This window comes from Toxorhynchites rutilus, chromosome 3 (assembly GCF_029784135.1).
Source record: "Toxorhynchites rutilus septentrionalis strain SRP chromosome 3, ASM2978413v1, whole genome shotgun sequence".
In the NCBI taxonomy this organism is placed as follows: domain Eukaryota; kingdom Metazoa; phylum Arthropoda; class Insecta; order Diptera; family Culicidae; genus Toxorhynchites; species Toxorhynchites rutilus.
Genome location: NC_073746.1, coordinates 64,995,578 through 65,010,432, shown reverse-complemented (window position 1 = coordinate 65,010,432; position 14,855 = coordinate 64,995,578). Strand labels below are relative to the sequence as shown.

Sequence of the window (14,855 nt, the reverse complement as noted above, 5' to 3'; positions counted from 1 at the left end):
AGTTTTTGTCCCAGGTTTATCCGATGCTCCGTTCCAAAGTTACAAGCCAATTAGTGGACCTAAGTCTTTGCGTAAGATGCGCGGATCCGGAAAATTTGAAACGTGTTTTACTCGAAACTAAGTTTTGAAAACTGGTGGGAGTTCTACCTCCGGAACGGTCCAGCCAATTTTGATGAAATAGTAATTCTCATATTCTCCACTAAATTCCCTGTCATCGTACGTAGGATTTTTTTGATATTTTGAAAAATACAATTTTTGTGAATGTTTTTGTTCCGCTTTTGTCGCCATTTCGTCAAAAATGTTTTGAAAAAATCCTACGTACGATGACAGGAAATATATCCAAGATTACGTAAAAAAAATCATTGGATGAAATCGGTCCACTAGAAAAACTTGTAGAACTCAGACCAGTTTGCAAGTTTTTGACTAAAAGGGTTCAACAAACCGGTTGCGGCTATTCAGGGGACAGTGCAATTGACACCAATTTATTCTTTGTTTGTTAAGTAATATATACCTAATTAAACTGTAATATTAGACTAATCATAGTAACTTATTTTCTACTTGAAAAAAATTGCGAAAATCACATACTTTTTATGATGTTCATAGTGTACATAGTATGTTTTGGAAAACCATTTTTTATGTAAATATGTACTTATGCATGTAGAGAAGTCATTATATCCGACTCTATTACAAATAATTTCATATGAGAACCAAACTTCGTTTTGAATTTACGTAATAGTAGGCGGTAGATCAATACAAGTGGAGTCATAATTAACGGAGCATGAAATTTCGCAGAGATTTTGGAGATACATTAGACTCAAAATAACTCTCTAGCATATATGCTTACAGTAATATTTCCAACAGTAGATTTTTTGAAACACTAAAGATTTTTTTTTAAAAACAGGAGGAATCACGAACGTGTCGAATGAAAAACAATAGCTTCTTCTTCTTCAATGGCACTAACGTTCCTAGAGGAACTTCGCCGTCTCAACGTAGTCTTACTTGCGTCATTTTTATTTGTACTTAGTTGAGATTTCTATGCCAAATAACACGCCTTGAATGCATTCCGAGTTGCAAGCTCTAGAATACGCGTGATCGCAGTGCAAGTCGGAGGAAATTTCTTTGACGAAAAATTCCCCCGACCAGAACGGGAATCGAACCCGAACACCCGGCATGTTAGTTATGACGCTAACCACTCGGCCAAGGGAGCACAATGGCTTAAAATCAGTGAAAGTCAGATTAAAAAAAGAAAGATTAAAATTTTCGCTTGCAAATCGTCAATATATTAAGTTCCATATGTACAACGTGGATAAAACAATCCAATCACATCGATTTACCAGGTTCCTGGAGCTGGAGCCAGATTCAGGGACTTCTGGTTGACGGCATGACCAGCGAGAGGGGCCTTATGGACAGCACCACGGTTCGCGGCGACGTACGAAGCGGAATGGTGGATGGGAGCAACGGCCAAGGCAGCAACATGATGATGGTTATCCCAGTGGTTATTGACGGCCACAGCAGCTGGTACGTGGTGGACATCCCAATGGTTGTAAGCTGTAATTGGGGCATGATGGGCCAGAGTGTTGTGGGCAATGGCAGCATGTGCCCAGCTGTGATGATCATTGGACTGAACCACGGTTGGGTTGACCAGATGATGGGCAGCATAAGTTACCACTGGAGCGGCGTGATGAGCATAGATCGATGGAACATAAGACCCTTCAGCAACAACGGCGAGGGCCACCATGACTACAGCTACGATGCACTGAAATTCGATAGCATGTTATTAATTACCTTCTATTGTTTGATATCATTTAAATTACCTTCATGATTGTTCGATTGAGGTTTGCTAGTTACGCTACTGGCGAGTGGAACGTTGTACAGAATGTGACGAAAAATGGTAACGAACATTGTATTTATACTTAAACCCAACATCGGTTTATCCTAGGATTAAACAGTTAACAGCACAATCACTTCCGGACACACCTTCACACAAAAATAATACCCCTGCGAATGAATTAAAATTTGCCTTATCATTCATACAAAAAGTATCCATCTGGAGGTGGCTGAAAATCATCGTCTTAATAGGGTCTGTTGCGAGCTACACAAAACTGTTCAGGGTCACTTGTGGCATATATTGCTTAATTGATTGCTTTAGTCAAGCATCATACATTTACATGGTATGTAATTTGTATTCGTATTCTGTTGCTGAAGAATAAATTGCAGATCCTTTTGAATTTCGAATCACAACTTTTACTTAAATTATACACAATCCTGAACGATCCTTAAGAGGGTATTCTAGTGTAGAGACACGAATTTCGAACGTTTTTTTGAGCTCCGCAAAAATAAAACAAAGAATATATGAAGAAATATGAGGAAAAAATATTTTTGATATTAGCGATACCCAAGTACAGCTTATGCTTCAAGATTTTTCCCCTAAAATTATTTATTCTAATCACTGATATAAATTATGTATTCATTTTCTCGTTTACATTACCTAATGCTTAGTGATATGGTTGGAAAAGATTTCTTGAGAAATTTCTGGATGGAAATTCTATTTAGTGAAATCGATTCGTTATTTATAAAATATCCTGTTGTTTCATAATACAGCTACCCCAATATCAATGTACAACCGCTTCTGAATTGCAAACGTATTATTTGTGCATAGATTGGCAGCTCCTCAAAATTACAAGTTCTTTGTTATATGATCAATTTAAATTGATATTGATATTTTTTTTATTCCTAGAACTGTCTGATCGCGATATTATGTCGGATAAAGATTTTAAGATTTATTTTTTATACATTTTCATTACAATACCCTAATATATTAAAATATGATTGATGGTTAATTTATTTGAATTCAAAATTATAACTACAACAAAATACAGTTTAAAAAGTGAAATTCTACATGTAAAAAAATTATAAAACGTTCTATTCCAAAACTAACCTATATATATATACCTATATATAACCTATATCTAGTCAGCTTTGGGTTGTTTAATTTCTCAAATAATGAAACGCTTCTATGATTTCAATATTTTTATTAGCGTTTTGTCTCAAATTCTGAACACCTAACCATTGTTGGCAATGGAATAGAGTCCCATCACTCAGAATGGTACTGTTTCGCGGTATTAATTTGATTTTTGGACACACTCACCCTTTTTTGTCACTTGACGAGAATAAAGTTGATTTGCTAATACATATTCATGGTATAAAAACTAGAAATATGTTCAATTTTTGTCTCAAATTTGTCACAAATTTGTCACAAATTCCGAACACCATTTGCGTCGCTGACTCAAATTCCGAACACTATTTAAATACTGTTTTTAATAAATATTTCTGTGCAAAAGATCATTTGATCATCCATTTATAGCAGATTCTTACCATTTTTCACCTAACATGAAAACAGCAAACAGAAAAAATACAAAAACTGAAAAAATCACAAATATTGTTTTTTACGGAATTACCCAACGAAAACATTTTCTCACTGTTTTTGGCTTTTTTTTGCAAATGTTATTATGAATGACGAATTTCACGCCAACTCGACTGGCCGTTGGCAGCACCATCTCAGATAGCAGTGAAACGTTGTGGGTGTAAAGACATGGGTCATTTAAGCAACTTTGCATACTTGAAATATTCGAAAAATAATTTGACAACTTTTTGGAAAAAGCCAAAAAAAAATTTCTCAAATTTTTATTAACAAATATAACTCAAAAACGATGATACCTACAAAATTCATGTCAAAGGAGGAAATGTAGGAAATTGTTTACCAAACAAAAATTTTGTAGGAAATTGTTTACCAAACACTCCTGAAAAAAATAATGTTTTGTTCGTAACATTTTTGTGTGTAAATTCTCACGTTTGACATATTCTTGACATGTTTCTAAATAGAGAATAGTTAGAAGAGCATTTAAAATGCGATAATTAATACATAATTTTAATTAATACATAATTGAAAATTAATAGTTTTTTTGTCAAAAAAAATAAATGAAAAGTTGTTGTTCGAAAAACTTTTTCCATGCAAATGTGCCCATCGTCCGATGGATGGTAAACTTGTTGGATATATATTTTCGAGAAAAATTAATTTTAATTTTCAAAATATTTTTTTTAAATGAAATGTTTTCCAAAAAATAAATGGATAATTTTTAATGAAAACCTAAGTAGTTTCCTACATTTCATTCTCTGATCATCTTTTTGTAGATGTTATACTTTTTAAATTAAGATATTTCGAAAAAAAAAATTGAAAAAACTAAAAATTTAAAAAACCTTCAAAAAAATATCAGACCTACAAGATTTTAGTCAAAGAAAGGAATGTAGAAAATTATTTTGGTTTTCATTAAAATTAAAAATTATCAAAACAATTTTTAGAAAAAAAAATGATTGAAAAAAAATATTTTGAAAATTAAAATTCATTTTTCTTGAAAACATATGCTTTTTTTTTTTTTTCTGAAAGTAATAGATATAAATAGCCTTTAAAATTTCCAACAAGTTATCGATACATCGGAAGATGGGCACTTTTACATGGAAAAAGTTTTTCGAACAACAACTTTTTCTGGTTTTTTTTATGAAAAAATGCTATTAATGTTCAATTCGTAACATTTTTTTGTATAAATTATCGCATTTTAAATACTCTGCTAACTTTTATCTATTTAGAAACATGCCAAGAACATGTCAAACGTGAGAATTTACACACAAAAATGTTACGAGCAGGACATTATTTTTTTCAGGAGTTTCATACAAAAATGACATATATTCCAAAAAATATAACAAATAGAAAGTTGATGTCTTCGACAAAAGTTTATATTTTAACAAAATCTAAAACATTGTTGAATACACTATATCGCTATCTTGACTTTAAACAAAATTAGGATAAGTTGTTTTTTTTTTTCGAAGAAGACATGAAAAAGTTGTTGTTCGAAAAATTTTTTTCCATGTAAAAGTGCCCATCTTCCGATGTATGGACGACTTGTTGGAAATTGTAAGGGCTAATCATATATATATTTTTGGGAATTTAAAAAATATAGGTTTTTGGTAAAAATTAAATTTAATTTTTAAAATAACTTTTTTTTCAACGAAATTTTTTTCCAAAATTTTTTGGGTAATTTTTTGTAAAAATTTTAACAATTTCCTACATTTTATCCTTTGACAATAATTTTGTAGGTATCATAGTTTTTAAGTTTTAAATTTTTGTAAGAAATGACAAAAAAATTGTTTTTTTCCAAAAAGTAGACTAATTGTTTTTAGAATATTTCAAGTATGTGAAGTTGCTTGAATGACCCATGTCTTTACACCCACAACGTTTCACTACTATCTGAGATGGTGCTGCCAACTCCTTAGACGAGTTGGCATGAAATTCGTCAAATTTGAGTGTCAAGGTCGATTGATTGTAAAACATTTCGGATGACGATGATTGTATAACATTTCTCTTGAATAAAAACCAGTTTCTATAACAATTTGTGTAGTTCTGAAGTTAGTATTCCTACAGGTGAAATACATTTCTATGAATTGTTTGTCGTGATATTACTTGGTTTAATGTTCGCTTGGAGTCCATCGAGTAGGATAATACCAACAATTATATCAACCGCTTAACCGATTGTATAATTAGTTTTGGTGTGAATCGTCGTTTTTTTAATGCCCAAAATAGACCCTCAAAAAAGAGAACACACAACTTTACTAGTCTGCTGTCTGTCTTCGACCGTCATTTAAGATGTAAACCGGCAGAGACCGCGGGGTATCCGAGTTACCGTTTTTTCCTCTTCCTCGGCATCCACTTTTTATCTCACTGAATAAATCAATGTTTTGGTCGACCATTTCATTGTGATACCGTTTCGTTGCCGAACGAACGACCTTGAAAGTTTTTTTTTGTTCTTCCGCGCGCGCCGGAATTACGTTGCTAATTGAAGAGCCAGGGGGTTTCGCGTGTTTTCCCTACTATTTTTGCCGCGTTGGTTTTTTTTTCTCTGGGCAATCTGTTATGGTACAATAAGATAATCTGGATTAGTTCTTGCTGGGGAAGGTGTGTCTGGGTGTGAATGTTGTTTCATAGTTTCGTTATCTACGTTGTTCTAGAATTTTCGTGGTTTTTTCTGCACAAGAGATAATATACTGACCAAGTTAACACGTGCGTTTAACATATTCTGTGATGGAATACTACTGTGAATAAAAAATTGTTCTTGCTTGGATTTTTCCATACATATTCTGATCAATACTAGGTCATTTGAAACGTATCCGCATTTTTAGCTAATTTTATTCATTATCTTTCGTCATTCACCGGGGAGTTTCAAAATTCCATCCGTTGTGAAATTTCTTTGGTTTATTGGCGCATTTTCTTCAAGTCAAGCTCTTGATTATGTTGCATCCGTTTTGTTCCTTACAAACAAGAGACAAACACGAATGCAAATGATGCAAAGCAAAGCCACGCGCTCTATATTAAAATGTGATCGGTGAACTCCACGGAGATTTATGTTAGAATGCCTACAATGGTCGGTCAGCGAATAAACTTTTTTTTTCTGTATTATAGTGACTTTCAACGCTTCTGGCTGGTTCGTCACTTTTACCTTCCATTTTAGAAGAATGTCGGGAGTGAGAATTGCATTCGTGATCTTGAGCGTGAGAAGTATGGATGTTACCTCCACGCCAGATCGGCTCCAGCGAATAAACTATTGCATGCTTAACTTTATATTCATAGCTGACCCGAAAAACTTCTTCTCGCCCAAAATTGATTTTTTGATATGAATTCTTTCGAATATCCACGTTTTCTTACTAAGCGATCGTTCGTGGGTTCAATTCGTCATTGATTGATTTTCCAATTGGCCTTTTACAATTTTTTTATTATAATTGTCCTTTTACTTCTACCAAAACTCGTCATTATAATATGAGTTTATTTTCAAACACAATGTTCGCTCAAGGTTCTATAACATGATCCTCCGTTACATGGAATACATGTTTGATTCAGAAAAATACATTTTCATTCATATTTTGTTTTTTCAAAACTCATTATTCCGCCAGAGAATCTATTGCCATAATCACTTTACGGAACCCGAAGCTTAATTCCGCAAACGCGGAATTGTTGCACTCAGCAACACATTTTTATATATTAGATTGGAGAAAAAGAATCCATTATTTTTGGGTGAAAACTGTACAATTAGTACAAATATTTGGTAACCTAGACAAGGGCTGTCCGATTCATGATTCATAATCAGTGCTGCAAATTATGAAATCATCCATTTGAATTCGAACGAACAATGCACAATGGTCCAGGAGATGCATTTAAGTGGAAATTAGCATTTAGAGCTCGACGGTTATTCTCTAGAAAAAAAAACTGTCTTCGACAAAGTTGTTACATATGATAGAGCGCTCATTTTCATGTTATCAAAAATAGGGTGACCAAAATTGTCTGTTACGACCCCTCGGTCGGCGCGTCTCACAATGTGAGCGGATCGACAGAAAACTCGCCCGACAACGAGAAACGTCAAACGATAGAATGACAAACGTTTTGTAATAGTTAAAAACAATAGAATTGAATACTATTAATTGAAAGAATAGGAGTTTGAGATGATGTGAATTCTTAAGTGCTACATGAATTATACAGAATATTCTACTTAATCCTAAAATTTGAACTAGTTACTCTATATTAAATCTACTTACTTGGTAAATACCACCACCGTTGTGTTTTTGTACTATTATTTATTCTAATTAAATTGTTTTCATTAGGATAACCTTAGAATTAGAATTCGAAAACGTTACCTAGAACTAAAAGCTAGTTGAATTCTAAACTTAAGTAGAAGGTAAGAATTACTTGGAAATTAAATATGTATAATTGAATTCAGGAAAACTCATAAACAGGATCCGTTCCATTCGGTGGAAATTCCACGTCTACAGCGCGTAGCGCAAACTAGAAGTGAAGCAAATTAGCAGGGACCAAGAAAACACTAAACGTAGGTTGTTGTTAATTTATTGTAATCAACCTCCAATTATACCAATTGTAAACTTCCAGGAAATTTTTAATACACGTTACTACGTTATTAAGAACTCGGACTATTTCTTATTCCCAGCCATCGTTGACCTCAAGTCAACATTGTCGATTAAATAAAAAATATAACTTTCTTATCTTGATAGGTAGAGGTAAACATAGTTCGACAACGTTGTAGCCCCAATTATTTTAAATAACTTGAAAATGAACAAGTGTACTGCAAATGTGATGCTTATTGTATTTAATTGTGTTCCATAATGCAGAAATAAAAGTATTGAATTTATACTCACATATTTGTACAAATAGACGTCAAAACTAAAGGTAATGCAATTGAAATTTTCTTAGATGTAAAGGTAGGTTTAGAGTTGCCGTGAACGTGAACGCGGACAAACACTTTTTTGTTAATAATCCATCAGTCCATATATAAAACACGAGGAAAACATCTTGAAACAATTGGAAGAAACAGTTTGCAGTTGAAAAACATGTTTAAACACAATTCATAATGATAAAAGTGGATTAATTCAATATTTCACAACGATTCTGAGTTTTCACCGTGGAATCGAGATGTTGGTGAACTCACCATAGTTCATCGACTTCGGTGAACGTGAACGCGAAAACAGTGGTGAATATAGACGTCAAAATATTTCCCCGTTCATGTTCACGTTCGAATGTCCCAAGGCATTCTGGAAATTATTTCACCATGTACTGTGAAAGGATATGTTTAGCAATTTTCAAGTTTTCAATGAAAATTTTGATATGGATGCAATTTCATTCAATCGGATCTTGATTCGTGAACAACTGTATATATTATCCAAATTACTTTATTAACGATCGATGTTTATTTACTTCACGTTTACTACCGAACTTTTAATATGAACGTGAACGTGAACAAAATCATTCTATTCACTACGATTTTTTGAGTTGTTTGTTCGCAATGTAGTTCACCGTGAAATGATTGTGCTATTCCACCAGCTGTTCAAGTTCACGTTCACGGGAACTCTAAACCAGGCTTAAGGTTTAGCATTAAAATCAACGTTTCACTAGCATTTTCCCATACGACGATCAACCATTTCTTGTCGAGACATTCGTTCTCGTTTCGAGTTGAAAAATGCTCGAACACAATGTTACGTGATGTAAAACTTTGCTCGAAACTCTACTACTGCCTTATTTATTTCGCTCGTTTCGAGATCACTTCGAGATTCATAATGGCAGAAGTGACCGAAGCGAACAAAAACCATTCGTTTCGAAATGCGAAATGCCACCCCAGGATAATTTATATTGGGTTGTCCGGAATGTTCGTGCTGATTTTTTGGGAAAATAAAAGCAACATTTTTGTTTTTGTATTCAATTTTATATGCACATGAAAGCGAAGAATATTCACATCGATGGATTTTTAATTTTGCGCGGAAGGTTTGTCCCGATTCCGCTCCTGTGCAAAAAATTGAGATATACCACAAGATAGGTGCGATCTTGATTCCGGATTTTCGATGGTAGAATTCTCTCTTGCTCTCCTTTCTTGTAACAATTCGGCTCCAGGAACGGATAGAATTAAGTTCAACTTGTTGAAAAACCTCCCTGATGTGGCGAAACATCGCTTGTTGAATTTATTCAATCGGTTTCTGGAACATAATATTGTTCCGGATGATTGGAGACAAGTACGAGTTATAGCTATTCAAAATCCCGGGAAACCCGCGTCCGACTTCAATTCGTACCGCCCAATAGCAATGCTGTCTTGTATACGGAAATTGTTGGAGAAAATGATCTTGTTTCGCCTTGATCGATGGGTTGAAACGAATGGCCTACTCTCAGATACACAATATGGGTTCCGCAGGGGCAAGGGGACGAATGATAGTCTTGCGTTGCTTTCTTCAGAAATTCAAATGGCTTACGCCGAAAAAAAACAAATGGCTTCAGTATTCTTGGACATAAAGGGGGCGTTTGATTCAGTTTCAATAGAGGTCCTGTCACACAAACTCCATTCTCGGGGTCTGCCGCTTCTATTGGATAATATGTTATATAACTTGCTTTGTGAGAAACATTTGAATTTTTCTCATGGGGATTCGACAGTAAGTCGGATCTCCTACATGGGACTCCCCCAGGGCTCATGTTTAAGCCCCCTTTTGTACAACTTCTATGTAAGCGATATTGACAATTGCCCTACACAAAATTGCAACCTAAGACAACTTGCAGATGATGGAGTGGTGTCTGTCGTAGGATCAAACGAATCCGACCTGCAAGAACCCTTACAAGATACTTTGAACAATTTTTCAACCTGGGCCATTAGGCTAGGGATCGAATTCTCCACGGAGAAAACTGAGATGGTGGTTTTTTCTAGGAAGCATAGACCAGCAAAACCAAAGCTTCAACTTTTGGGTAAACCGATCACTCATGCTATGTCATTCAAGTATCTTGGAGTCTGGTTCGACTTCAAATGTACTTGGGGGGCCCATATTAGGTATCTGAGTAAAAAATATCAACAAAGAATAAACTTTCTCCGTACAATTACCGTCACCTGGTGGGGAGCCCATCCAGAAGATCTTATAATGTTGTATTGAACAACTATTCTCTCAGTGATGCAGTATGGCAGTTTCTGTTTTCAATCAGCTGTCAAAACACACCTCATTTAACTTGAGCGAATTCAGTATCTTTGTCTCCGTATTGCGTTGGGATGTATGCCCTCAACGCATACCACGAGTCTCGAGGTTTTGGCAGGCGTACTCCCACTAAAAGATCGCTTCAATTTATAATCTCTTCGGTTCCTCATCCGGTGTAAGGTTATGAACCCATTGGTGATCGGAAATTTTGAGCAGCTTATCGAGCTAAATTTTCATTCTGGATTCATGAGCTCATATCATGAATTCATCTCTATGCAGGTTGATCCTTCTTCGTATACTCCCAACCGTGTTTGTTTTCCTGACTACATCAATTTCTCTGTACATTTTGATCTGTTCATGTAGGAGAAAATCCATGGAATTCCAGATTATCATCGATCGGGGATCGTTCCTACGATCTTCAATGCAAAGTATGGGCGTATCAATTGTGATAATATGTACTTCACTGATGGGTCCTCTATGAATGAGTCCACAGGATTTGGAGTGTTCAACGAATTTTCTAGCTCAGTGTATATTGCTGAATTGGCAGCAATACATTGGGCGCTGGACAGCGTCGCCTCACGACCTGTTGAACACTATTACATTGTAACGGATAGTCTTAGCTCTGTCGAAGCTATCCGTTCAGTGAGGCCGGAAAAACACTCGCCGTACTTCCTTGAGAGAATACGAGAAATTTTGAGTGCTTTAACCAGACGCTGTTATATCATTACCTTTGTGTGGGTCCCTTCACATTGCTCAATTCCGGGTAATGAGAGGGCTGACTCATTACCAAAGGTAGGTGCAATTGAAGGCGATATTTATCAGCGTCAAATCGCCTTCAATGAATTTTATTCTTTAGTCCGCAAAAATACCATCGCTAACTGGCAACGTAAGTGGAGCGAAGATGAATTGGGCCGGTGGTTTCACTCGATTATTCCTAAGGTTAGCCTCAAACCATGGTTCAAAAGTCTAGACTTGAGTCGGGACTTCATTCGCACCTTCTCTCGACTCATGTCCAATCACTGTTCGTTAGACGCGCTACTCTTTCGTTTTAATCTTGCCGATGGCAATATCTGTGCTTGTGGCCAAGGTTACCACGACATCGAACACGTTGTTTGGTCGTGCGAGGAGTATCTCGTTGCAAGATCGAATTTAGAAAACTCTCTTCGGGCTAGAGGAAGGCAGCCCAATGTGCCGGTGTGAGATGTGTTGGCTCGGTTAGACCTTGATTACATGTCTCAAATATATGTCTTCCTAAAAGCTATCAATTTTCGTTTGTGATTGTCCTTATATCCTTATATTCTCCTTTTCCTTCGCGAGAAATCAAATCCCTTCTTACTAAAAATAGAATGAGGTGAGATGTAAATACATATTAGATATAATATAGGTTTAAGAATCGAGTATGATGAATGTGAGTGTGAACATTGACAACATATCCTTATATCCCTTCCTCTTCCTGAAAAAAATGTCACCCTTCTAAACACGAGCAAACCGCGAGTAATCGGTTATCTACTTCATTAACATTAGAATTAATGAAAAATGTTTATATATACTTGTAACAATACAGATAAAAGTTTGGCTCCTTTAAACTTATGTAACTGAGCCTGTAAAAATAAACGATTTAATAAAAAAATAAATTATATGCACAGTTTCGTTTCATAATCATTAGCCATTCTCCACGTAGCATGCATATTTTTCATCCCAGAGCATGTTTGCCTTTCGTCTCGCATAACTATCTTCAATGTTGATTCATTCAGTTTGCGCTGACGGCATTTATTTTTTGAAATTTCATACGCTAAGCCGATATAGTATCATAATGGAAATCATTTGAATATCGAACAGAACGGTTTTATTTCATAACATTCAACTTCAACAACCGTTTTCATGGTTTATTAGCACTTTAGTGTACCGCCGTTCTACGCATAATTGTCCCACGGTTCATAGGGATTGCATAGAATATAGTACAGTTTTGCGTAGAACGGCAGTGTATCGGATTTAGTAACACGGAGTATGGTACTGGAAAAGGCACTCCGAAGGGTGCAAACCTACATCACATTTCAAGTAAATATTCGTTGTACATCGGTTGCGATACGAACACCTTCGTTGGGTACCAGTTAAATTCGTATTAATAATTTATTCCGTCAAACCTAACTTCCGATGACTTCGAGTGTTTAGGCTTTTTTTTTTTATCCCATATATTTATTTTAGGCTCATTAGCATTTTATCTGAAACAGAGCCGAATTTTAATCGTGTACATGTCACATGGTTATCATTATCTATAATTAGCACATTACACAGTTGCCATTTTGCCAGTATTCCTTCTATACCATTGCATATGGTACATCTACACAGTAGTCATTTAGGCGTAAGAGTTTTCTATCTGTTCTTCCATTATCCAGTTAGACCGGACAGCGGAGACAGTTGATTGATCATTGTTGAGTTATTTATAGAACAGCAGCCCGATGTGTCTTGCAGAGCAGAGCAGTTGTATGGGAGAATCAATCTTATTTCGACCGTGGATCGATCTCCATCGCTGGTGATTGTTGCGTGGACATAGTTATTCTGTAACAACACAAAGATGGTCAATGAGGGCCCTGAGTTTTGAACTAATCGTGTTTAGGCTTGATCTGCATGAACTCGTTCCTTGCTGGATTTATGTCACTTAGAAGTCCTTCACAGATAGCTCTGACGAAATTAATCAAAGGTACATTTCCATGATTCTTTCTATAGATATGCCAAAGATTGACAACCCCACCGTTCAGCACAAATCGGAAAAAGGGCCAATACCACTTCTTATTACGGATGGTGCAGCGGTATAGCTCTCGTTGAGCGTCGAAGAGATCAACTCCAACCATTCCGTTGTTGTACATTTTGCAAAGATGGGGTTGGAATATTGATCCTCTTTTTTTCTCAGCATTAATGTATCTCTTACACGTACCTCTACGTAGGACAATGTTGTCGTTTTTGACATTTGTAGCCATATTGACAACATTATTGTCATTCCAACGAACAATGGTGATGTTTGTTTCAGTATCACGCACAATGTCATATGATCCACGAGCTTGCTTTTTCATGGATTCCAACGGTGCCTTTTCAATGCGGTTGTTACGGATGGTACCAATGATATTTATGTCCCTCTTGCCAAAATCTTCAAGATGGGCCAAACTGGTAAAAGAATTATCTATGTACACGTAACTTCTTCAGCAACAATATCTTTGCTCAAATTGGACACAACCTTCGATCCCAATGGTTCTCCAGGGTCATGGTCAGTTTTTCCTACAAAGTATATCAATAAAACATTATCAAATGCATGTAAATCTAAACATGTGTTTTACCTTCATACGGGATAAACTTGATGAGATATCCGTCATGAGTACAAAGGCACCAAAATTTGTAGCCAAAACGAATTGGCTTTCCTCGGATGAATTGCTTCATAGAGTTCCTGCCGTAGTAAGGCTCCATAGCTTCGTCGATAGAGAAATGTTTTCCCAATGACTGTCCCATTTTCAGAAACTTGTCATTCGCATGTTCAATCAAAGTTCGAACCTTGAACAAATTGTCGGATTCATCATTAAGTAAATTGTCCTTGAAATGCAGATATTTCACGATTTGCTCAAATTTATTCCTTGGCATAGCGTTGGCAATCAGCATATTGTACGTATCTTCTTTTGCTTCCCAGTAGAACCGCTTACTTGGTACTTTTACGTATCCGGAAACGAGCACAATTCCTAGAAATGTGTACATTTCCGGTACGGTCACACGGGATCTTGTATTTCCGTTTAGCAGTGCGCATATATTTGTCTCTGTGGTGATTAGTCCGACGAAATCTGCGTCAAATAGGTAATGGAACATTTGAACGGCAGACAATTTATGTTTCGAGCAGAGATCACTAAGATCAGGTGAATGTCCTTCAAGAACAACGGCTGCATCTGAATCCGAATTTAAGGTAATTTTTTCCCAGTGTCTGGCTCTCCGCTTCTTGCTGCTGCCCGAGGAGCATTCTTGTGATTGGCCTCGTTCAATGTTGCTCTCGACATTCACTTGTTTGCCAAAACCGGAAGGGCCGTCCTCCGAGTCACTATCTCCAGCATCCACATCGCTGTCTTCACCGCTTGGGGGCACGATGACAAAGTCAATAACATTTGTTGACACTAGATTTTCGAAAGCGTCTTCGTCCAAATCAATCAGATAATTGTAGAGCTTCTCCGGATTATCGGGAAGCTGATATATCCTATTCAGAAAAAATATACCGTAGTTGCACAGCGTATGAAATTTCATACGCTCAAAAGCAAACATAGATT

The 14,855-nt window shown here is 36.0% G+C and overlaps 1 protein-coding gene across 1 annotated transcript; it reads right to left on the bottom strand.

Annotated features, from left to right (window-relative positions):
- Positions 1–1,280: 1,280 nt before the first annotated feature.
- LOC129780519 (adult cuticle protein 1-like) lies at positions 1,281–1,871 on the bottom strand. Its single transcript, XM_055788853.1, has 2 exons — positions 1,815–1,871; positions 1,281–1,756 (listed from the first exon to the last, which is right to left on the bottom strand). The coding sequence occupies exons 1-2, from the start codon at positions 1,818–1,820 to the stop codon at positions 1,331–1,333; spliced, it is 432 nt and encodes a 143-aa protein (XP_055644828.1). The 5' UTR covers positions 1,821–1,871; the 3' UTR covers positions 1,281–1,330.
- Positions 1,872–14,855: the final 12,984 nt, after the last annotated feature.